This window comes from Spermophilus citellus (genome assembly GCF_964194105.1).
Source record: "Spermophilus citellus genome assembly, chromosome: 4".
Classification (NCBI taxonomy): Eukaryota; Metazoa; Chordata; class Mammalia; order Rodentia; family Sciuridae; genus Spermophilus; species Spermophilus citellus.
In genome coordinates, this window is record NC_138185.1 from 136733080 (window position 1) to 136758137 (window position 25058).

The following is a 25058-nucleotide window of genomic DNA, read 5'->3' on the forward strand; positions in this document are numbered from 1 at the left end:
ATGTTCTCCATGAAAATAAGAAAACTAACAGAAAGATTTGGGATCCAGGAAATAAAGGATCCAACACAAGAGAGGCAAGGCAAATTCTTAGGATGACAATGTGAAATATTCTTACAGAGACAACTGGGCAGCAGACTTGGAGAGCTGCTAGAATGAAAAAGAAAAACAGAATTTTTAGGAAAAGTATTTCTAATAAAAACAGAAGAATAGATTATCTCATTCGATTAATTGTATTCAAAAAGGGTTTACAATCCTATCAGTTTGGGATATGTTTATGATGGGCACTTAACAATTGAAGCAAAGGAAAAATGAAAAAAACATAAAAATTTGTATGATAAATGGAAATTTAATGGTAATTTTTTACTTGAAATATGATAGTATAATTACTATTTTATATAAACAACATAAGATCTACTCTCTTAGCTATTCTTAAGTAGGGGGTTAAATATATGCACATGGTTGTGTAGCAGGTTTCTAGAGCTTTCTCATCCAGTGTAATTTTTAAAAAGTCTGTTAATATTTTCTTGTAAAGATAGTTTTTTTAACATAACTCTTAATTTTTGGACTCTTGGTTCTTTCTAATATTTTGTTGTAATGCTGAGTATTGTACTAAATTTTTGTCCACATCTAGATTGGTTCTTCAAGTTAAATTCCTGAATTAATTGAGATACAAATCCTTATTAATCCTTAATAATATTTGTTCAGTCATTTAATTGACCCTGAATACATATTGTGGTTTGTTGTCCCAAAACTAGCCATTTTGATTCAGTTGATTTTGGGTGGGGCCTGGACATTTGTATGTTTCAAAATCTTCACAGATATTTAGGAACCTTTGCTCTAAGTAATTAAGATAAGTATTGTGGAAAATGTATATTTTGATAGTTTACATAAGATATTTGGAATGTATACCATTTTGAATTAATATACTTAGAATAAACCTTTTTTTAACTCCCTAGGAACGAATGATTACACACTTTGAAAGGTCCAAAATGGAGTAAAGGATGGGAAGATCTGAAGTTGAAGATGGCTAGTATCAGGGAAGAGATCAGCTTCTTTGTCAGTCTTCTCCATTGTTCCATGGGATTAAAGGAGGCAGTGACATCCTGATCTGTTCCTTGGTCTGTGTGCATTGGAGCTGGCAAGAGGTGTCAGAACAAGGAGAATATCTTATTGAAAACACGTTCATAGGATGAGAAAAATCTACAAGCTTATTTACAACATTGATGCCCTTTCCCTCCTAAATCCTGACGTGGATGTTTATGCAACTTATGTGTTGTTCCTGAACTTTATATGTTTCAGTTGTTTAATATGTCAAACTAAAAGGTTTAATGTCTTCTAAAGGACTTTGCCATCAACACCATAATATGTAATCTCCAGGAGCAACTGCCTGTAAATTTTATTTATTTAGGGAGTTGCATAGGTCATAGGGGAGATTGTTAATTGTCTTTCAGTTTTCTGGGAAGTTTAGGTCACATCTTGCAGAGGTAGTTTTGAATAAAAAGAGCCGTTCTGAGTAAAGGAGCTATGGTTCTATCAATGATCAAAAGGGGAAAAAAGGAGAAAAAGAGAGAAACAGTTACAGTGAGATTCAGATCATTTACAAAAAAGGAAAATCAAGTGCAATTTTGTTTACAAATGGTGTATATTAAAGATTTTTCTATTTCAGATGTACTTTAAAGAGAAATATTAGCATAACTCTTTTGACATCTGCTATTGTGACACATCCCATTGCTGGCAATGTGGTGCACACTCCAAGACTTTTAACTACTGTTTTGTAAGCCTCCAAGGGCAGCATTGTGGAGTCCTAGGCAATGCTTTGTTTGCCTTCATGCCATTCTTTGGGGTTGCACTAGATGCCCAGAGGCACTGCATCTAAGTGCTATGATTGAACACCCTGCTAGAGGGACTATAATGCCTCAGGGGAGCTTATAGAAAGGAAACAGATACTGCTGGCTTAAACAGTTATTCTTGCATGAAATAGTGGGGAGGCCCTGGACTGCTGCTTGCTCTTAGGATTGACTGTTCTAGTGTCTGGTGTTAATTTGAAGACTGTTTATAAGGGATATCACAAGGTGATGGGATTCACTTGAAGCACTATATTTCTGTTTTAATGGTTTTTCCAATTTTGCCTTCCCAAGATTTTTGTTCTACATAAGAAGTCATGCCACTTTTTAATATAAAAAATTTTAACAAAATTAATGTATTTTTTCTCATTTATTTCAGTTTTTCTCTGAACACCCTTCTTCTAAACTTCCTCTTGTGGAAATTTTCTTTTCATTGCTTTTACTCTAGATTGTTTTATTTTTTATAAAAACCACTGACTACATGACCACAGTTTTCACTAACTCATACTATATAGTCAGAGTGTTTATGTTTATGTAGTATTTCTCTCGCTTTTTAACAATTTTTTATTTACTTAACAATGTAGGAACTTTGCAGCCATCAGTAGTTCTGGTGCAATTGGAAATTTGGGAAACTTGGTGGAGCTGTTAATGCAGTGAATCTTGTAGGTAAAATATATGCATACTTTTTTTCTTAATATTTTTTAGTTGTAGATGGACACAGTACCTTTATTTTATTTATGTATTTTTTAACGTGGTGCTGAGAATTGAACTCAGTGCTTCACATGTGCCAGGCAAGCACTCTACCACTGAGCCACAACCCCAGCCCATGTGCATACTTTTGATAGCACGTATGCCTCCGTATGTGCTATCAAAAGTATCAAAAGGCATATGTGCTCTTAAAAGTTGACTTTATTGGTTTTATTTTCAGCAAACTGATGTTAGGCCATTCAACTTAATTTTATTGTCCTGATATTAGTTCATGTTCTCTTTTTATAACAAATTAATGATCAACAGAAGATACCAATTTAATATAAAAAGTATCAGGGCCTTCACAGCCACCGTAGGCTTTCTACTTTCCATTATGTTATATTCTTGCAAAAGTCTGCTTTGGTTCCACAGGAGCTTTAGTTTCCTGGTGAGATAGTGATACAGAATGTGTCATCCATTCTGTCTGGATGAGGCTTATGTAGCATTTCTCTACAACTCTTTGCTGTAGTAATTTTTTAAAAAGCAACCTACACAAAATCTCTTAAAGAGTGACAGTATGGGGCTGGGGATGTGGCTCAAGCGGTAGCACGCTTGCCTGGCATGTGTGCGGCCCGGGTTCGATCCAACACCACATACAAACAAAGATATTGTGTCCGCCGAAAACTAAAAAAATAAATATTAAAATTCTCTCTCTCTCTTTAAAAAAAAAAAAGAGTGACAGTATGGAGAACTGAGATGTACTCTTGTTTATCCATTAGCAAAAGGTTGGTGGTATTGTGCTGCATTTGCACACTATGATGGAATAATAGTTATAATGCAACAAAACAGTTGGTCATATTTTTTCAGGCTGGTTTGATGTTGACTTGAAACTACAAAAAATACCCTATTGGGTTATCCTGTTTTGTGTGGTGCAAATTTTATGTCTTAGGATCTGATAATTCTATTTATGGCTTCCTATGGTACTGGAATTGGATATATTTTATCATTTCTTAGGATAGGCTCAGAAGGAATTTGTAGTTTAATATTTCCCTAGTGTAACCTTAGAGTTATATTTATTTTTGTCTTGATCCTTTAGCCTACTAGACCTTTTTCCAAGGTGATGTTCAGCTTTTACAGTGAAACTTGACCATAACACAAGATTTTTAAAGCAGCTGTGTTTTAGCTACTTGCAAATATACTTAATTTTATTATCAAACAGCATTTGATAAAGATGGGATATGTATCCCTAAATTACATATTAAGAAATGAATACTATGAAAGTAAAATGACCAGGACCTTTTTTTTTTTTTTAAATTTCATATCATAAGCTCATCCTTTTTAGATTTTTGCTTTAAACCCAAATGCCTGTTTATGACATAGCTCATGATTTTTAGTGGGAATTGCCTGATATAGATAATTCTTGCAATTCAAATTCAGCCTTTTTATTTTTTTAAGTCTCTACAAGGGGAATGCTAACAATAACCCAAGCCAGTAAGGACCCATGGGTGAAAAGAGCCACTTCACTTGCTTTTAAAAGGAGTGTTAGGCTCAGCATGGTGGCACACACCTGTAATCCCTGCTACTGGGGAGGCTGAGTCAGGAGGATCATGAGTTCAAAGCCAGCCTTAGCAATTTAGCAAGGCCCTGTCTCTAATAAAATACAAAAAGGGCTGGGGATGTGACTCAGTTGTTAAATGCCCCTGAGTTCAATCCCCCAGTAACACCCTTGACCCCCCCCCCAAAAAAAAGGGAGTATTAGGATATGAGACACAGCTTGTTTCTAAACATCTGCTCATAAATGTTCAATTGAGGACCCCAACTCACATTCTATTAAATCACAATCACATTTTATCAGTGTATCCATTTGATTTGTATGTACATTAAATTTGAGAATTATTCGCCTAGAACCAGGGATATTACCAACCAGTGATATCTGGCAAGTGCCGGGGTCCTGCCCTAGTGGCATCCAGGGAGTCCTGAAGGATGAGTGGTGGCTGCGAAAAGATAAGACAGTCGTGTTGGAGCAATCTCCAGAGATCGAGCTCTAATGGAGCTTTCTCTGGATCATCTTTTATTACAATTTTTCTCATCATTATAGATTCAAAATACATCATTGATTATACAATTTCAAAACTTTGCCAAGACATAATGTTTTCTTAACCATAATTAGAGTATAGAAAAATGTAATATCAATTTACATTTTTCCAAGATGTGACTTTTAGTTATCAATCATTAATAAGATAAGTCACTAATTTACATTTTTTCAGATTTTCCTAAGATGTACTATTTTCTTATTAACTAATGCCAAACTACGTAACCAGACTCTAAGTCTCCTAACCTATCATTAACCTGTAAGTTTTTAAGTACACCTGCACTTTTATTTCTAATCTAAGATTCCCATCTAAAAAAGTCCCCTTAAGGGGCTGGGGATGTGGCCCAAGCGGAAGCGTGCTCGTCTGGCATGCTTGCGGTCCAGGTTCGATCCTCAACACCACATACAAACAAAAATGTTGTGTCCGCCGAAAACTAAATAAATAAATAAAAAGTCCCCTTAAATCTTATACTTAAAGTATCCTAAAGTTTATTAACCATTCTTAAAACATATTAGAAACCCATACAATAAAAACTTAACAATTCTAAATCCAAGAATCTAAATAGAATAATACTTCTAACATTATTCTAAAAATATATATTTTAAAGCTACTTTAATTTATTCCTAAATTTATTCTCATAAAACTGATTGAGCTGCTTTCTCAAAGTGTTTCTTTGTTTCTCAGTCAAGGTGCACTGGTTCTTATATCTTTATAATCTTTCTCAATAAAAAGTAAGTTCTAAACATCAGTCTACTTTCCGCCAATATTAAGTATGCTCATCATAAATCCCTATGTGAAGTAAAAGAGGGTTTATAGAAATGAAAAGAATGTATCCTTATATGTCTTAACTTTCCTAAGTGTATAACATAACTTTCCTTAATCAAAAATTAAACTACATATGGTGGGGTTTGTACAATGAGCATAATGAATTTTTCTAAAAGCCTGGAAATATGGGCTTGGGTTCTAGTTGATATAATCAATGTGGTGCCTAAAATTCTCCTGACCTTTCAGAGAATGATTGTTGTCCATTATCAGTTTTGTCTTCAATGTGCTGAGATAGTAGAGCAGCTTTCTACTTTGTCCTTGATATGCTAAGGGGTAGTAGAACAGCCTTCAAGGCAAGAACTACCTGTTATATTCTAGCCATCTGAAATTTAATTTGGTTTGGCATTTAACATACTCATGCCTCCTGTCAGGAACATGAAAATGAAAAGTCCCAATTACATATAAAAGGTCTGATGGTTTTGGTTTCTCATCAACCCAGCATTCATCCTCACTGTGACCTTGACAAGACAGTGGGAAAGTGGCTTTGCCAGCACTTATTTTCACTGTGACCTTGTCAAGACAGTGAGAGATGGATCCCCTTCACCAGGCAAGGAGAATTTTTTCGTTCTTCAATCTCTGGGAGGGTGTTCCTGGCATCTATATCTGATGGATAGAGGATACGGATGCTGCCAAACATCCCTCAATACACAGAAGAGAGCCCCCACCCCGAGAATTATCTTGCTGTAAATGGCAATGGTGCTGCAGTTGAAAAAACCTACCCTAAAACAGTGGTTCTCAAGCTTTTAAGTGCATAGACTCAGGACCTCACCCTGGAAATTCATTAAAACAGACTGCTGTTCCCCTCCAGAATTTGGTTCAGTAGAGTTAGAGTGAGGCCTAAGACTGCATTTCTAACAAGTACACAGGTGATGCTGATGCTGCTGGTCTTTTGAACACAGTAACCACTGATCTACAGTTTTAAAAAGATAAGGTTAAAGTACTTGAATGAGTTGGTATATAATGGTAATATTGAAGCTGTTATTATTTTCAGTATTACCATTAAGAATATGCCAGAGGATGGGGCTGTATCTCGGTGGCAGAGTGCTCGCCTAACTTGTGAAGCACTAGGTTCGATCCTCAGCACATAAAATAAACAAATGTATGCTGTCCTCAGCACATAAAAAGAAACAAATGTATGCTATCCATCTACAGCTACTAAAATGAAAAAAAAAAAAAAAAGAAGTATGTCAGGTGGTGCTAGGCGCTCACGAGAGTAGCTTATAGGTATTTAGACTAAAACCATTTCGCGGATCAGGAAAGTTAAGGCCTAGAAAGTTTCCTAAATACTGCTAATTTCCTAAGTGGCAAACCTCCATTCCAACGAAGCACTAGTTCTTAACCACCATAGCCATTACCCACGACGTGTTTGATATTTGAGACATTTCCCCCTCGATTCAGGCCTGTGTCTACTCCCTATCAAAGAGATCTCACTGTGTAAGAGAAGATGAGAAAACAGACAACAGATGTACTCTGCATTTTGAGAGCAAAGACGGAAGAGGAGGGACTTCTGTGGCGGAAGGGGCGGGACTACCTTGGCAGGAAGTCCGGTGTTGACCATGGCTGTATTACGGAGGGGCCTATAGCCGGGGTCCTTGCCGAATCTCGATCTGTTTTTTCGCCCCTCCCCGGTTCTGTTCAAAGCACAGATCCGCATACTTGGGGCGAGGCAAGGGTGGTGATTCTCTCCCTGCCGCCATGCACGACGCTTTCGAGCCGGTACCGATCCTAGAAAAGCTGCCTCTGCAGATCGACTGCCTGGCTGCCTGGGGTGAGCCGAGAGGCCTCGGGCCGAGACCGGGCCAGCGCGGGAGCGGTCCGGAATTTTCGCTAGGCAGCAGAAGTGGAAAGGCGTCTGACTGTATGTGGACTGCGGTCGGATGCTGTCCGAGAGCGGTCTAGGATGAGGGAGAGCAGAGAGATGACCACCCGCTGTAGACAGCGATGTTGGTGGGGGCTGACTGGCGATCCCTTAAGAATCAGTCTTTTTAGCACCCATTCTTGTGTTCTGTGCAATTAGAGGGTCAGCTTTCTTTATTGTGCTGAGCGTTGGCTCATTTCTATCCCCAAGAAATCCTCAGGGTAGAGGGTCAAAGTAGTGGAAAGTTCTGTCTGCCAGATGCTTGAACTTGTCCAGATGATTGTGTTGTTTTCTAGGTGAAAGATGATAGTTTATTAAGTATTGTGAACAAGTTAAAATCATGTGCCTTTTCCCCTTAGTGTTTACCCATAGTTCACTTTTCCTTGCTGTAGGTAGTACTTGTTATTGTAACACTTCATCTAGCTGAGTGGTTGATTGCATTGTATTCCAAGTGCCCACATTACATTTCTAGGTGAAAGAGCATCATACCCAACTGTCATGAAACCTAACCCATGTAACCTCGTATAATCCTTTGGGATTGACTAGTGCAGAAAGTTGGCTCAGGCATCTCTTATGTGTTCTGTCATATCACAACAGAATGAAGATTTCAAGAGTCTAAACATTGTCTTTCAAATGCCAACATGTGTGCTTATCCATGAGTGGTTGTGTCTGATAAGTGTCCCCAAAGACCAAGCAGAAATAATTTCAATCTTTGTTGTTAATGTTTAGGTCCTAGAAATTAACAAAATAAAAAATCTGAGATAGTGCACAGAGGAATTCATTCCTTTATTGGTTTATCAGATTCACATTATGGGCCATTTTCTCTGCCAGTGAAGGGAATACAGGATGAATAAGAAACAGTGCCTAGACTCCTAGAATACAGTGGGGAACAAAGATATATAAACAGATTGTGATACAAGGTAAATGATATTATAAATATATGCTGCCTATTATTGCAACATGCAGGAAGGATACCCAACTCAGCCTAAGATATGCTTCTGATTAGAATGGATGCAGCTGCTTACTATACTTAACTTAGCTTGTCAGTGATTCCCTATGAAACCATTAGTACATATATCTCTTAGACTCTCATAATCCACTTTGTCACAGGAGGCCACAAGAGGACATTTTACTTCTTTCTGCCTCAAAACTACTTTATTTTCAGACTTAAGCAGCAGTGATTATTGCTATTTCTAGTTATTATCTCTTTTATCTATGTTGTGCCCCTAGATGGAAAGTTCAATCAAGAACCTCCAGGAGTCAGATCATGTGGGGCCAGATATATGGTGAGACATAACCCATCTCCTAGGAAATGGAAATAAGGATGACACTGATGGTTTCTCCCTAAACTGAAGCTTTATAATCCAGCTGCTTTTTCAGTATTTTCCTTTGGATGTCTAGTAGTATAGCCAAACCTACTCTTGATTCTTCTCCAAAAATGCCTGTCCTCCTATATCCCACATCTCAGCAATGACATTTCTACTTATCTCTTTGGCTAAGGCCAAAAACCTTGGAATCATTCTTGACTTTGCTCATTCTTTTTTATATTGCATCCAGTCCATCAGCAAATCTTGTTTGCTCTACTTCTAGAACAAATCTAGAATCTAGGCATTTCTCTCCATTTCCACTGTACTGTTCTTCATGAAGACACCATCATCTCTCATCTGAATTACTGTAGTAGTCTTGAATATTGCCATGTGTTTGCCTGTGTCATTTTCAGTTTTTACCTACATAGTAAAGAGTGAACCTTTGAAAACTTAAATGTGATCACATCTTTTCTCTGCTCAAAATCCTCCAGTGACATCATAACACAACTAAAATTTCCACAGTCCTCACAATGGCTGGTAACACCTGATGTGATCTGGCCATGTTTACTTTCCTGGCTTATCTCCTGTGTACTTCCCCCTTACTCCTTTCTAGTAGCAGTCACATAGCCTTCCTTGTTCCATGAACTCATAAGGCACATTCCTACTTCAGGGACCTTGCACTTACTGGTTCCTCTGTTAGGCACTCTTCTTGCCCTAGATTTTATATGATTTATTCTTCATTTCACTCAGATCTCTACTGACCTGTCACTTAAATAAGCAAGACTTATCCTAAGTATCCTATAAATGAGAGTGCCATATCCAACAATATGCTGTTCTCTTACTCAACCTTATCTTTCTATATATCATGGATCACCACCCTATTTTGTTTTATACATTTAGTTATTGTCTCTTTTTCTCCACACTAGAAAATAAGTTCCTTCAGAGCAGAAACTTGGATTTGCACTTTGTTGTATCTTCAGTGCGTAGAACAGTTCCTGATTCAATGGATATTCATTAAATATTTAATTAATGAGCAATGATAATAGTAGTGATAACTTCCATTTCTACTGAGTACTAATCTATGTTGGGCTTTTATGAAATAATAATCCCATTTTATAGAGGAAGTACCTGAGACTTAGAGAATTTAAAGAATTTTTCCAAGGTCTCATATCCTGCAAATCATTTCTGATTCTAGAACTTAGTCCCAAACTTTAATGTTTATTCAGAACCTTTTAAAAAGTGAGATTTTTGTGTGTATGTGTGTATCTGTATTTCTGACTAAAACAATGGAAGGCTAAGCCAAAAATTACTAAACAATATCTACAGCAGAGGGAGAAGAGAAGGTGGAATGGAGCGAAGCTAGATTTTTTATAATTTTAGCTTTGGAGCTACATAAATGTTTTGTGTAATTAAAAAACAAAATTAGGGGTTGGGGTGTGAGTCAGTGGTAGAGCACTTTCCTGGCCTATGTGAGGCCCTGCATTTGATTCCTAGCACTGAAAAGAAAAATCATATTTAAAACTACAGATTTCAAGGTACCACCCCAGAATCACCGAATCAGAATCTCTGCATGCAGGACTCAGGAATTTGCATTTTTATTAAGTCTGGATGATTCTAATGCAGCTAATCAGGAGCTTATGCTTTGTGAGACCCTATTCTTTGTTAATGACTCAAAGAAGGAAGGCAGTCACTACCTTTTCTATATCTATGGAAGCCATCTTTGGTCCAGGAATGGAATTGTTTATTGCAGAGGTTGGACTCCATTGCATTGTTGTATGGAGCTTCATTAGGGTAATTATGAGTAAGAGCGCCCAGCCTTACTTCTCAGGACAGATCAAGTCCGACCTTGATACACAGGATTAGGTCATCAGGAGCTTTCTAGGCTGTATGTTACCTGTTTGTTATGTGTATGATAACTATTTGTGTAATATGTTCTACTTTCTGATGTGCAATATTGAGTTTCAGAAGACTCCATATTCAGCTTAACAAGCTCTTGTTAAGCTGAATGTTTGGTAACAAGGCTTGTTCTCTGCATTGTGTGTGCATAGCTGTGTTATATGGTGACATGTCCTAGAGAGTGGAGGACTCAACATGAGTCAGGTCGTCTACCTGAGTTCCATAGCCACATCAGATCCCTTCAAGGTTTCTTATCATTAGCATATCTGGAAGACACATCATTTGTCCTTATGAGTTTGAGGTCTAGAAATAGTGTTCCCTCAGCACTTCCAAATGAAAGCTTGCAAAGGGACAAATAGCACTTCAATTTTTAAAAAAATCTCAGTGGATTTATTCTGATTCCCTTTTATGGCCAGTTGAGTAGCCATTTAATAGGAAGTATCTTGGCAAATAAGCATTTCAATAAGAATGGGAAATAACTTGAATGTCATGCCTAGGAGTTTGTCTTCATATTTTGGTTGTGCATTTTCATGAGATTTTTAACCTCAGTGTGAAAGCATTGTGGATCTACTCTAATAAGAGAGCTGGCAGCAAATGTGAAAGAATGTGCAGAATGAGACCAGTGAGGCTGGAAACTAGACAAGGCTGTTTTCAGGGATCCCTTGGGAGAGGGAGTACCTTGTGGAATTTAAAATGAAGGACCTTGGCTGACCTGGGGAAAAGACCATTGATAGAAAGAAAGGAAAACAGGATTTGATAGGGGTCTTGGGGACAGAGTATAGTGATAAGGATGGGGAGGATGGTGAGCCATGTTTGTCCTTTGTTTTGACTATAGAATTTTATGTGAAATAAGTGAACTAAAAGTTTTTTCTATTCCATTTTATTTATATTTGAAGTATCAGTGGGTGTCCCCAAAATTGACTTTATTATTGCTAAATTGCTTGATACAATGCTACATAAATGAATTCTAAACATAGTATCATTTACAAAGTAGACACTGTGAACTCAATTGCTTTTTCACCATGTTCACTCTAGCATAAATTTCCAGCATTTCATCATGGTTAGTACTATTTCTGGGTTTCTGTATATGTCACTTAAAGCAACAGTGTCTTACTTTCTGTGTCCTTCCTATTCTTTAAAACATAAGATAAACGAACATAAAATCACTATCTTTTTCTGGACAACTAAGAACATCAGGTTCCTAATATGGAACCTGATCTGATTTTATAAATATATAACTACTCCCTTTCAGACAGCCTCTGGCCAACAACACCCATCCTTTGACATGGGATGCTTTAGTAAGTGCTTCACAGGATGTGGTTAGGACAGACAGGTTGGGGTTGGAATCCTGACTCTTTGTCACCTATTATGTATGACTGGGCAAGTGCTATATCCCCTAAGCCTCAGCTTCTTCATCTATAAAATGGAGACTTTTTTTTTTTTTAATAAAGGGACCTACTTTAAAGAATATTTGTGAGGATTAGTGAAAAATGAGATATGTGTTTAGCATTTCCTCAAACACAACATATGCACAATAAAGGTTATCTATGCTATTATCCAATATAGTCATATACCACCCACATAACAATGTTTTGGTTAATGAGGAATGATCTATACAGTATTGTATACCATGTAGATTGTGTGTAGTAGGCTATGTCATTTAAGTTTGCATAAGTACACCTGTGTTGTTTGCACAACAGTGAAATCATCTGATGACATGTTTCTGTCGTTAAACACACATGACAGTATTTTATTTTGTAGATCAAGAGAGTTTATGAAAGGAATGAGTGATCTTAATGTTACAACTTCAAAAAGCTGAGGAGGGCCTGGTGTGGTAGTGCATGCCTATAATCCTAGTGACTCTGGAGACTGAGGCAAGAGGTTTGCAACTTTGAGGCCTCAGCAACTTAGTGAGACCTTGTCTCAAAAAATAAAAAGGGCTGGAGATTCAGTTCAGTGCCTCTGTGTTTAATCCCCAGTGCCAGACACACACACACACACACACACACACACACACACACACACACACAAAGCTAAGGAGGTATCTTTACATTATTATTACATTATTAACTTCCCTACATGATGTAATATGGATCTTCCTGAAATGCCTCCCAGAATGTGGTCCTTGAACCAGCAGCATCAGCATTACCTGGGAACTTGTTGGAAATGAAAATTCCTGAGCTTGCTTCTTAATCTACTGAATCAGAAACTTAACAAGGCCTGAAAATCTGTTTTAACATAACCTCAAATAATTATGATATAACTTAAGGTTTAGAAACCCCACTCAGTGGTCAAGGCCTTTTTTTATATATATAATAAGAGCTTTATTAAGATGTAATTCACATACCATACAGTTTATCCATTTGAAGTATACAATTCACTGGTTTTTCGGTACATTTGCAGAGCTGTGGAACTGTGATCACAATAAATTTTAGAACATTTTATCACTCCCAAAAGGAACCCAATATCCACTAAAATTCATTCCTCCTTGCTCCCTGAGCCCACCGGCCCTTAACAACCTCTAATTTTTCTGTCTCTGTGGATTTACCTATTCTGGGCATTTCATATAAATGGAATCATCGCCTTTTGTGTGTGGATTCTTCCACTTAGCATAATGATTCCAGGTTCATTCATTTTGTAGCATGCATCAGTACTCTCTTCCTTTAATTGTTGGCTAATATTCCACTGTTTGGATATACCACATTTTGTTTCACCAGTTGGTGGACATTTTGGTTATTTCCACTATTACAAATAATGCTGCTCTGAACTTTTGTGTCCAGTTTTTATGTGGATGTATGTTTTCAGTTCTCTTGGGTATAAACCTTGGAATGGAATTGCTGAGTCACAGGGTTACTCTATATTAAATCTCTTGTAGAACTGCCAGACTGTTTTCCAAAGTGGATATACCATTTTACATTCCTGCTAGCAATGTGTAAGGGTTCTAACTTCTTCACATTCTTTATTATCTGTGGACCATCTTTTGAGATAATGAATTCTGTAAGTTTATTACACTAAAACATTTATTTTTCCTAAAATAAAATCATTAAACCTCCATAGGATGCCTCTTAGCTGTTATTTCTGAGGTTAGATACCCTAGTTTCATGTTTCTGCCTTCCATTTTATTATGTTATAAACTTCCATACTTTCATCATATTCTTTTCTTTTGATACTGCAAATTGAACCCAGGAGCACTTAACTATGGAACCACATCCCCAGTTCTTTTTCATTCATTCATATATATATATATATATATATATATATATATATTTTTTTTTTTTTTTTTTTTTTTTTTTTTTTTTTTTTTTTTAAGAGACAGGATCTTACTGAGTTGCTTAGGGCTTCACTAAATTGCTGAGGCTGGCTTTGAACTCACAATCATCCTGCCTCAGCCTCCCAAGCCATTGGGATTACAGGATGTGCCACTGTGCCTGGTCCATCATATTCTTTTTATTTGAACTAAAAGTTATATATCTCAGAAAAAATATGTATCTTAATAAGAAATTAAATAATAAAAAATGAAAATCTTCATCTGTTTATATTAATAAAAGTGAAAAAAACATCTTTTTGGTCTGCTTCATTTTGAAACAGTGAAGTCAGGGACTTTTTTATCCATAGACTAATAAAATAATATCTTGAGCCTAGTAATTGTTAAATAAATTTTTTTCATTAGTTTATTCTCAAACCTTTCTTTTATTTTTCCAATATTAGCGCTCAAACCCAGAACTTTCTACATTTAGGCAGGTCCTCCACTACTAAGCTACGCCCTCAACCTTTTCAGATAATTCTTGAATATGAATATTCCTTACCAGAACACCTGCTATCAAAAACTCGTTTTCTTGACCCTTTTGATGGTTTTATTATAAGTCCAGCTAAAGAAATAGCATCACACCACAATGAATTGACATTTCTCGTGGCCTTTATCTTTTCTAGAGGAATGGCTTCTTGTTGGAACCAAGCAAGGACATCTTCTTCTCTATAGGATTCGGAAGGATGTTGGTAAGTGACAAACTTTTCAGAACAAAGAAAGAAATGACTTATGCATTTTAAAAAAAAAGTTGGTAATTGACTAGTATACAACTGTGAAATCATTGATTCCTGGACCATTTAAAGAACGATGATAGGGGGTTGGAATGAGCGCAGTGGAAAAATGGGAGAGACATGAAAACTGAAAATCTCCAGGATTTTTTCTATACCCCCATCTTGGAGATGGGGGCTGAATATTGCTCCCCTCTTCACTCACTGTCAGTAATAGGAATATTACTTTGGGAATAAGATTCCTATATAAATGATGTGTAGTGGTAGGGGGAAAATTAGGTACCACTGATGTAGAAGATCTTATTAACTTTTGAGGGGTAGACTAGAAAGAGAAGATGGGTTTGTGTTCAGTTTTACTTCTCCCTCCCTGGCCACATGACTGTAAGAAGCCCTTGGTAATGTCAGTTTCTCTTCTGTAAACTGTTTCACAAAGTTGTTGGGGGCAGATAAAATAATAGGCTTAAAAGGACTTTGAAAATTACAGCTCTGCTTAAATTAAAACTCTAATTAAATGTGACTTTTTCTTTAGTAATGTAGAATGATAGCTAAAGAATCTGAAATTTATTCTGTTAAAGAGTGTCCTTTCCTAATCCTTTTTCTTAATCTTATTTCTTTGCTCTCTTTATGGAAAATTGTTTTTTAACTATTAAGTCCTGAAACCATAATCTTAGAGGCCTGCTGTTAATGTAGGTTGAACTGAATTGTCATTATCAATATATTTGCCCTACAAAATCAGTGATTTCCTAGTTTTCAATCTAGTATGTATTTCCATAGTAAATAGCTAAAGATAAGAGTAGGTGTAGAGGCCTGAAGCAAGACTTATATAACTATGGGAAAAAGGAGCATTTAACCTAGGCAGTATGGAATGAGGAAGGCACACTGGTCAACCCATGTGTGGAGTAAAAAGAGGAACCAGAGGAAAAAATACAGAGTTTATTTCATTTCTAAGTTTGTCAATTTTCCTTTGAATTAGTGGTAAGTAAACTCATACCTAAAAGGTCCAAGTAGTAAATATTTTAGGCTTTGCATAAGATCTATCAAGACTATTCTGCTCTACCATTGTAACATGAAAGTAACCATAGGTGATGTGTAAATGAGTGTGTGTGGCCATGTTCCTGTAAAACTTTATTTACAAAAACACATAGATTTTTGTAAATGTGACCCACAGACAGCACTTTGCTGGTCCTTGCTTTGAATTTTTAGTTTTCAGCGCCAGAATATTTGTATTCTGTGACATGTCAATAATTGACATGTAATAATTAATTGACATGTAATAATTTAAAAACTAAGCTTGTCTTGGATATTATTCAGCATTTAACAGCTATTTTTTTCTTATATACTGTGGGCTCAGATGTAAGTAGTGAGGCGCTGAGAACTAAATTAAAATTTCTTCTTGATTTTTTTGCTAAGATCAAGTAGGAAACTAGAGTATAAAAATGAATCTTCCAACATAGCATAGACTCAAACTGGTAATGTTAGTGTTACCCTTACTTGGAACCCTGGTCCAAAGGAAGGACTGTTTCTTGTCCTGTGATCATGTGGCCTTTGACAAGTTAGTTAAATTCTTGGGCCTCAATTTCCCCATAAGTGTCTTAAAAAGTGGTATTAACCTACGTTAAATAATTAGGAAATCAAACTCTAATTTGAAACTTTACTTCAGTAAGCTTCCCTTCTCCCTGTATACACAGAGAATAGTTTAGTTCTGGCCTGATAAGGGATAGAAATAGACTTGGGCCTCTTTGAATCAGTCTAGTTTCTAGGTTTGAGATATTCAAATCAAGGCTGACTTTCCAAGGAATGGGAAGGGATATTAAAGTGTTGGGGAAAGCTTGGATTCTGATCTAATTTACACCATCTCCCTGGAGATAAAAAATGTCTCCAGGTTTCATTCTACTCTTATCTTTAATCCAGGGATTAGATTAGTTCACCTCTAAGACTTTCAACTCTAGGTTTGTTTCAGTGGTACTGTTGCCTTAGAGCATTGGTTTTCTGAGTGTAATCTATAGACCCCAGTGTCCTGAAAATCTTTCAGAGGGCCCACAAAGTTAAAACTAAGTTCACAGCAACACTAAAATATTAGTGTTTTGTTGTTGTTGCTGTTTTTACTGTATTGAGATCTTCAGTAATGGTGAAAAAGTAATGATGATAATTAAAATTGGCCCCTAAGCTGAACTCGGGACAGTGGTTCCAAACTGTATTCACGGTCATTGTGTTATTTTCTACCAGGTACTCAAAATGAGTTTCTGGAGTTTTGTTTTTTGTTTTGTTTTTTGTTTATTTTGGTACTGGAGATTAAACCCAGGGGTGCTTTACTACTGAGCTACATTCCTAGCCCTTTTTATCTTTTATTTTTGAGACAGGGTCTCACTAAGTTACTTAGGGCCTTGCTAAGTTGTTGAGGCTGGCCTCAAACTTGCATTTCCTTCAGCCTCCAGAGTCACTGGTGTTACAGACATACACCCAATGAGTTTTGTTTTTAAGCTAGTTTCACTTAAGAATGTTCTTGTTGAAACTGAAAAAATAATTAAATTTATTAGATTTTGATCTTTGATAACACATTTTAAAAATTGTGATATAATGGGAAATGTACAACTTCAGATGGGTGCCAAGGTGCACAGCTGATAGCTTTTTTTGATAAAAAGTAATTATTATGTGGTTGAGTTGCAAGCTAAATTGGCCACTTTTTTAATGGAGTGAAAAGAATGACTGACAGACTGGTTTTTGAGACCATTTGGGTATTTGGTTGGTGTATTTTCAAAATGAAGTGTTGTTATCTCAAAGAAAACAACTGGCAGGCTTATTGGAAATGACAGAGCTTTCAAGAGAAAGTTAGGATTGTGGAAAACTTATATCTACCTTTAAGAGTTTCTCCTTGATAGCTTCCCAGTGAAATTGGGGATGATAATTATGAGTGTGATTTAAAAAAAAAAAATCTTATAATGAAATGTGCTAGTGTTTGGAAAATCTGCCTGACTTAATGAACCAGTATTTTCCAGGTAATCAATGCATGAAGTTTCTAAATCATGCATGTGTAAAAGATTCAATCAAAGTGTAAGATAGACTTATGGATTTTAATGTATCCAAGTGTGAAAAGTTCATTGATAGGCTTGAGATTGATTCCACATTGCAAGAAATTCCATTTATCAAGTTTCATATAGTATTTAAAAAGATCCATAATTCTCTGAAAAAGCTATCAAAACAGATTAAATATAAGGCTGTGATGTAGCTCAGTTGTAGAGCACTTGTCTACCATGCAGGAGGCCCTGAATTTGATCCCTAGCACTGCAAAAACAAAAACAAAAATAATAGTTAAATGCAGAAGCAAATGTGAGAGACCAGCTGTTTTCTATTAAGGTGGACATTAAAGAGGTTTACAAGAGGGCAGGGGTGTGCTCAGTGGTAGAGTACTTGCAAAGTATGCACAAGGCCCTGGGTTTGATACCTAGTGCTGAGGGGGAAAAAGGTTTATAAAAATGTAAAACGGGCTGGGGTTGTGGCTCAGCGGTAGAGCGCTCACCTAGCGCAGGAGAGGCCCTGGGTTCGATCCTCAGCACCACATAAAAAATAATTAATTAATGATATTGTATCCAACTATAACTAAAAAGTAAATATCTTTTAAAAAATGTAAAACAATACATTTTTTTTAGAAAAAAATAGTTGTCTTTCATTAAAATGTTTTACATTTTGAGTTAAATATAAGAATGAGTAAATAGGTACATATTTTAAATATTTCTCAATTTTAATTTCTAACATAATGAGCATTCATAAGGTATAACCTACATAAAAGTTCTTTGTGGTGCTCTTTAAGATTATACGAAGAGGGCTGGGGATGTGGCTCAAGCGGTAGCGTGCTCGCCTGGCATGTGTGCGGCCCGGGTTCGATCCTCAGCCCCACATACAAACAAAGATGTTGTGTCCGCCGAAAACTAAAAAATAAATATTAAAAATTCTCTCTCTCTAAAAAAAAAAAAAAAAAAAGATTATTATGAAGAGGTCATGAGACCAAGAAGTTTGGGAGTTGGGGCTGGGGATAAGGCTCAAGTAGTAGCGCGCTCACCTGGCATGCGTGAGGCACTGGGTTCGATCCGCAGCACCAAATAAAAATAAAATAAAGATATTGTGTCCACCTAAAGCTAAAAAAAAATAATAATATATTTAAAAAAAGAAGTTGTTTGGGAGTCTCTGCCCTAGAGAATTCTGCTTATAAAGAGAATTGTTGAATGTAATAATAAGGCCCTTTTCAAATATAGAATTTTTTTATCAAGAAAGAAGTGACTGAATTGTTTGTTTCTTTTGAAATGTGATGGCAGAATACCATGTTCCAGAAACGGTCTTCAAGTTTAAGACCCCATCTTTATCTCTTCTGCTGAGGTGCACAAAGGGAAGAAGACTTGTTCTGTTGACATGAGTCCCTGTGGCTGTTTCAAAGAGTCTCCACCAACTTCCCAGGGTTAAGGACACAGCAAGCTATGGGGAAGAGCTCAGATCAGCAGTGTGAGCATTCCTTCCATGATGTAAAAGGCAGGAAACAGGGTGTGGCTTCAAGCTCAGGCTCAGAGCGATCCCTGAATTTTTTCTAGGTTCCATCCATGACTGGCTACTCCCTAACTGCTTGACCCATCAGACTTTTGAAATATGAATTTGAAATACCTACTTCTTGGGGTTGGTTGTCAAATTACAGAAAATATATTTAAAACTTTTAACCCAGAATCTGGTACCTGTTTATTACTGAAATATAGCTGCTGTTATTGTTATGGTAATTACTCTCTATTTGGTGACTTCTGAGGCTGAATATTTTTGTCATCCCCAACAAGGCTGAGTTCACATGTTTTTATAGTATATAACTTTCTTCCCCTTTTTTGTAACAGTGCCAGCAGATATAGCATCGCCTGAAAGTGGCAGTAAATGTAGATATTAAATTTCTCTGGCTCTGGAGATGGTGTTTGTGTTTGCTCTGTCCCCATGATGTAGGACATAGGGAGCTACTGGGAGTTAGTTGTTCTAGAGATAAGAATGCTTTGGGCTGGGTTTCATTGCTTGGGCTCTTATATTTGACTATTACTTTTTAAAAACTGTTCCTTGTGAAACACTTTGCCAAGGTACTTATTTTGTAGGGTAAGATCTTCAGACCCACAGGTACCTTGCAGCTTCAGTAAACTTTGTATGATCCTTTCTGCTGATGCCAAAAGTGCATAAAACCCCTTGTTCTAAAATTGGAGTTTAAAGCAATTCACTATGCTTAGTTAATACTGCTGGCTTTTTTGAAGATTTTTGAAGATTTATAGGAGATTAGTATGAGTGGCATTTTGTTGTTGTAGTTGTTTTTGTGTGTATCCCTGTTTTGGAGCTACAAATGTTTTTCTTTTTCATAGGTTGCAACAGGTTTGAAGTGACACTAGAGAAATCCAATAAGAATTTCTCCAAAAAGATTCAGCAGGTAGGTAGTGATGATGGTCACTAACTTATATAAGGCCCTGCTGCATCAGTCTATGTTTCTTTAATGAAGTACCTGAAGCAGGCTGTTTTGTAAAGAAGAGATTCATGTAGTTCACAATGCTGGAGGTTCAAGGACATGATGCCAGCGACAGCACAGCTCTAGTGAAGGCCTCTTGGCAGGACTACATGTGAGAAGGAGAGATTGTATTGACAAACAGGAAGAAGCCAGAGAGTGATTCAGGAAGGAACTTAATTCTTTTATAAGAACCATCTACTGATCACTAATGCAAGAATTGCATGAGAACTACCTAAAGCACTTCTAATGGCACATCCCTAATGACTTAAGGACCTCCCACCAGGCCTCTTCTCTTAATATCATCACACTGGGGACCAGGCTTCTAATACATGAACCCTTGAGGGACACCGTCAAACCATATCCAAAGCACAGCACTCACCAAAGTTAAAACTTTGATACAATGTTACTTATTAACTCTGAATCCTCTTCTCTCTCCTCTCCATGTTTTACAGGGATCTTTGCCCGTGTATTATGTGCCTGAGAGCCCTTTCATAAGCAGAAATTGTGGTTGCACATAAAAATGAGTCAGATCCTTATAGGATGTAGACAGGCTCTTTAGTTCCTTTTTAATATTGTTGTTAATGAACATTTGTTAAATGTTGTCAGAAATGTTCAATTGAGTCTAATGATTTGCTATTTTCTAGATCCATGTTGTTTCCCAGTTTAAGATTCTGGTCAGTCTTTTAGGTAAGAAAAAGTTTGCATTTGTATTTCATATGTTAAAAAACTAAACTATGACCTAACTAACACTTTCATGGTTGTTTTGATAATAGTTATATAACAATAAATTGCCATGTTCTGTGCCACATATAGTACTAGGGCCTATGGGTAACAAAGGCAGCATCACTTCATTTATTTAATTATCAATCAAGTTTTTATTGAGCCCTACTCTGCAAAGCTTGAACTAGATATTGGGAATACCAAGTTCAGTAAGACATTGTTTCTATCCTTCATCTTTATATTCTAATCGTGTAGGCTGAGTAATAGAAAAATCATGATATAAGTGACAGTGAGAATTTATAAAAAATGTTGTGGGATCATAGTAATGGGAGGGATTATGCTATGTAGTTGGATGATTAGAATTTCCACAGGAACAAAGAGGTGGCCCCATGACTTGATAGTACATAGCAAGTAGTTCATTATGGCCAGACTTGAGATATGTGGTGGAGAGTGGCAAGCTATTGGTTGAGAGACAGATGGAGGCCAGACTGTTAGGGCCTTGTTTGAAAAGCTGTGGTTTCATGGAAGGTAGCCAGCTAGGCCCTTTTTAGGACTGGAAATTTGCCTAACCCTCTTTAGCCCAGGGCCCAAATAGCAGAATTATTGTAAGCTTAAGTTCCTAGGTCCACTGATGAACATTTAAGGCAATTAAATCTTCATGAAACAACTATATATGAGGCCAGGATCAAATTACATTTGTCCCTCTTATACACAGTTTCACTTTCTGTAGTTTAGTTACTGCTGGGTTTCTGTTCTCATGACTAAAAGGCTCAGGGTTTACTCCAGTTGAACTGGGCTGACTGGACTGCGCAAAATAACCACACAAGAGATACAAATACCTTTTTCTTTGGGTTCACTGTGATAGCTCCTCTGACCTTAAGGGTCCGCAGGAAGAGAGAGAGTGAGAGCACGCACTGACCCCTTTTATTGAGGAGAAGCTATTCAAATGAGGCAGGGGGTCAGGTTTCAGGGGGCTGAATCTATCTTCATGATGTCCACTGTCAGCAGGTTGACTGACACCTGGGTAGGCCACACCCAAGGACACAGTAAGAGAAGGGGACCCACACACAAGGTACTTCATGGAAGATTCTATCCTAAACAGGGCAAGGGGTTATATTACTAAGGAACAGGTGTGCATAGCTTCAGCCATAGGGCTGTAGCAAGACACACCCATGCATGAGACATCGACCCTGGAACCCAAGAAGGGTGGGGAAAACTCTGCCACATTTCTGTGACTGAGCGCCTCAGCACCCAGCCAGGGAGTGTGACTCAGTCACATGTAAGGTTGGTCTCCCACAAGTTACCTGTAGTCAGCTGTGGGTTTGAAAGAAGAGCGGTGGATATGTGGGTACAGTATAATAAGTTTTTTTTTTTTTTGAGAGACCATATTCATATAATTTTTTGTTAACAGTATATTATTATAATTGTTCTTTTATTTAAAAAATCTTTTACTGTGCCTAATTTATAAATTAAATTTTATCATGAGTATGTTTGTATAGGAAAAACATAGTATATATTCGGTTTGGTACTATATTGATTCAGACATTCACTAAGGATCGTGGAACTAGGTAGCCTAACAGAGACTATTGTATTATTTTGCTACCTTTGCTGCAATAGAAATCCTTTCTGTGGGTTTGTACAAAATCCACTGAGGATTTCCTTTTTTCTCATTAGAGCCTCCTATATTATAGCTTTGAAAGACATTTCTTGTACAAATACTATATCACAAATTTCCAGACTTGAGGACAGGTTATAAGGGTGCTATGGCAGTGAAAGAGCTTTTACTCATATCAGTCCAAATTTTTAAGGAATGAAATATCCAAGTTCAAAAGACCAGGTGACTACTTACATATTTTGTACTGGTGATAGCCCAGAAGGAAAACAAATAAAACTGAAGGTACATCCTAACAACATCTTCTGCATGTCAGACAGTTACATTTTTGTCCTAGAGAATGGTGATCATTGACAGTGACATTTTACCTCTTCCTAAACAGAAAACAACATTTATGTCCATGATCTATTGACATTTCAACAAATCACTACAGTTTCAAAGGCAAAGGGAGCATCGCTATTCACATGTGACCTTCAGGTAAGTGTATGCAGGATGTACTTTGACTTTGTGCTTTAATCGGTATAGTCTTTCCGACATTCCTACCATTTCATGGTAAGAATGATATTGACAGTCTCAATCCAACAGCTGTCAAAGAGACTTTGATTTATTTACTTTGGATTATAGTATATGGTGCCAGGTTGAAATATTTGCATTCTGTGTGTGTGTGTAATTAGAATACCAGACATCTGTGCTGGAGTTCTTAGCTGGCAGGCCTTGAGGACGAAGTGTTCCTTAGCCAGTTGTTTCTAAATACATCTTAGAGAACTTTTCTGGTTGCAAGACTTTATATTACAGGGGATTTTCAGATCAATAGATATTTCAAGGTAGAAAATGCATATTTTCGTTGTCAGTTATAGAGTCACTATATATGCATCCTCATTTGCCATGTCTCTTCATAGCACACAGATACTGGTGAGGAGGTATTGCGGATGTGTGTGGCAGTGAAAAAGAAGCTGCAGCTTTACTTCTGGAAAGACAGGGAATTTCATGAATTGCAGGTATAATCCATTGGTGCCTTGTTTTATTGGTGGGGTGGAAACTGCTGCCAAAGTTGGCCCATAGCTTGAGAGACTTTCTGTGGATTCTAATGAAGTTTAGCATCCCCAGCTTGTAGTTCCTGTCAACCCAATACTCTAGTATGAAGAACCTGAAAGCTTATCCATGCCCACTTGTGATATAATTCTATAGTGTTTCTGCAGATTGGTTTATTTCAGAATGTGTTTTCTTTCACCTTTTTTCAACTGGATAAGATGCACTTTGTCCTGTTCCTGGGTGACTTCTATTTTTATTAAGAGTACTTTCCTGGCCTTGTGCTTAGAGAATTGTGCTAAGATGAGGGTGAGGGTTATTTTACAGAAATGAAGCATACTAACAGAAAGGTCATAGTTTTGTTTGTTTTTGAACTTTTACTCTCTCTCTTCAGGGGGACTTCAGTGTACCAGATGTGCCCAAGTCCATGGCATGGTGTGAAAATTCTATCTGTGTGGGTTTCAAGAGAGACTACTATCTAATAAGGGTAAAAATCTTATGATTTTACAAATGTCATCAGTGTGTCTTGGGAAAGATGATTATGAGTTTACCTTGGAAAGATGATTGCATGCTTCTGAACTATAGGTCAGAAGACCACCTTAAGTAGGGCTTTTGGGTCTGTGTTTGTTTCTCTATTTGTTTGTTGTTTATACTCAGCATTTTCCACAAATAAGATGTTTGTGTAGGTTAGATCAAGCAGTTTGACTCTTAGTTCTCTACATAATGATTATCCACAGCATGTATCTAATTATTAGGACAGAGAGTTAGAGCTGCTTGTGTAGGTCCAACAGCATTATCATGGACTGCTAGCCTAAGGCTTCAGTGCTCAAGAATTATATGTCAGTTTTAGTGTTAACTAAAGTATTTTTGAGACTTTGGTCTCCTGCCCCATTAAATTTCTTGGTATATTTGTTTTTCAGGTTTTTGTTGTTGTTGTTTATTTCAAAAGCTACATGTGTGTATTATAGAAAATAAGAAAACAGAGATAAGGGAATAAAGTAAATGCAAATCATTCAGAATCCTCCCTGCCATTCAGAAATAATCCATGGAGGTAAGAGGTATAGCTCAGCATAGAGCACTTGCCTGGAATGCACAACGCTCTGGATTCAATTCCTATTATTGCACAAAGAAAAGAAAGAATCACTGTTAACCATTTGGTGTATTGGTTTCTGCCTTGTTTACAAAAATATCATGTTTTACACATTGTTTCAATCTGCTTTTTCTCTTAAGTGGTAAATAAATACAACATTGTTTTTTTTTTTTTCTTCTAATATATATACTCTAGAAAAGATTGATATACCATTCCTATCATAAAGCAATCTAAATTCCTTAGCTTTACACAACTTTAATAATCCTTGGCAATTCTAGAAGGCTTTCTCCCTACTTCCCACTGTGTATCTTTTTGATATATTTGTTCTGTATGTTTATTTTTGGAATATTTTGATTTTACCAGCATTGGGTTTGCAAACTCCTGAAGGAATCACTGTTGTGCAGCTGACTAAGTAACAACTGAGCATATAGGTACTGAGAGAAGTCTACAAGGAGTGGAGGACTAAGCCAAAAGTGGGATTAGGGATCTCAATCCTCTGAATTCTGTGTATTCTTCCATCACCTCCACTATGGTAGGCAAATTTTCTACC

The 25058-nt window shown here is 36.9% G+C and overlaps 2 protein-coding genes across 6 annotated transcripts in view; both read left to right on the top strand.

Annotated features, from left to right (window-relative positions):
• The window catches only part of TMEM87A (transmembrane protein 87A), a 62125-nt gene extending 56704 nt beyond the window's left edge, over window positions 1–5421 (top strand). The window contains exon 20 of one of the 3 annotated variants that reach the window (XM_081289428.1): window positions 957–5421. In XM_081289428.1, the coding sequence (XP_081145554.1) occupies window positions 957–998 (42 nt within the window). In that variant the 3' untranslated portion in view covers window positions 999–5421. The remainder of the gene's footprint in view (window positions 1–956) is intronic. The other 2 variants (XM_081289426.1, XM_081289427.1) reach the window with 2 other exon arrangements.
• Window positions 5422–6666: 1245 nt separating this feature from the next.
• The window catches only part of VPS39 (VPS39 subunit of HOPS complex), a 52391-nt gene continuing 33999 nt past the window's right edge, over window positions 6667–25058 (top strand). The window contains exons 1-8 of one of the 3 annotated variants that reach the window (XM_081289420.1): window positions 6667–7217; window positions 14441–14506; window positions 19414–19446; window positions 19918–19982; window positions 20702–20744; window positions 22772–22866; window positions 23289–23387; window positions 23813–23905. In XM_081289420.1, the coding sequence (XP_081145546.1) occupies window positions 7145–7217; window positions 14441–14506; window positions 19414–19446; window positions 19918–19982; window positions 20702–20744; window positions 22772–22866; window positions 23289–23387; window positions 23813–23905 (567 nt within the window). In that variant the 5' untranslated portion in view covers window positions 6667–7144. The remainder of the gene's footprint in view (window positions 7218–14440; window positions 14507–19413; window positions 19447–19917; window positions 19983–20701; window positions 20745–22771; window positions 22867–23288; window positions 23388–23812; window positions 23906–25058) is intronic. The other 2 variants (XM_081289418.1, XM_081289419.1) reach the window with 2 other exon arrangements.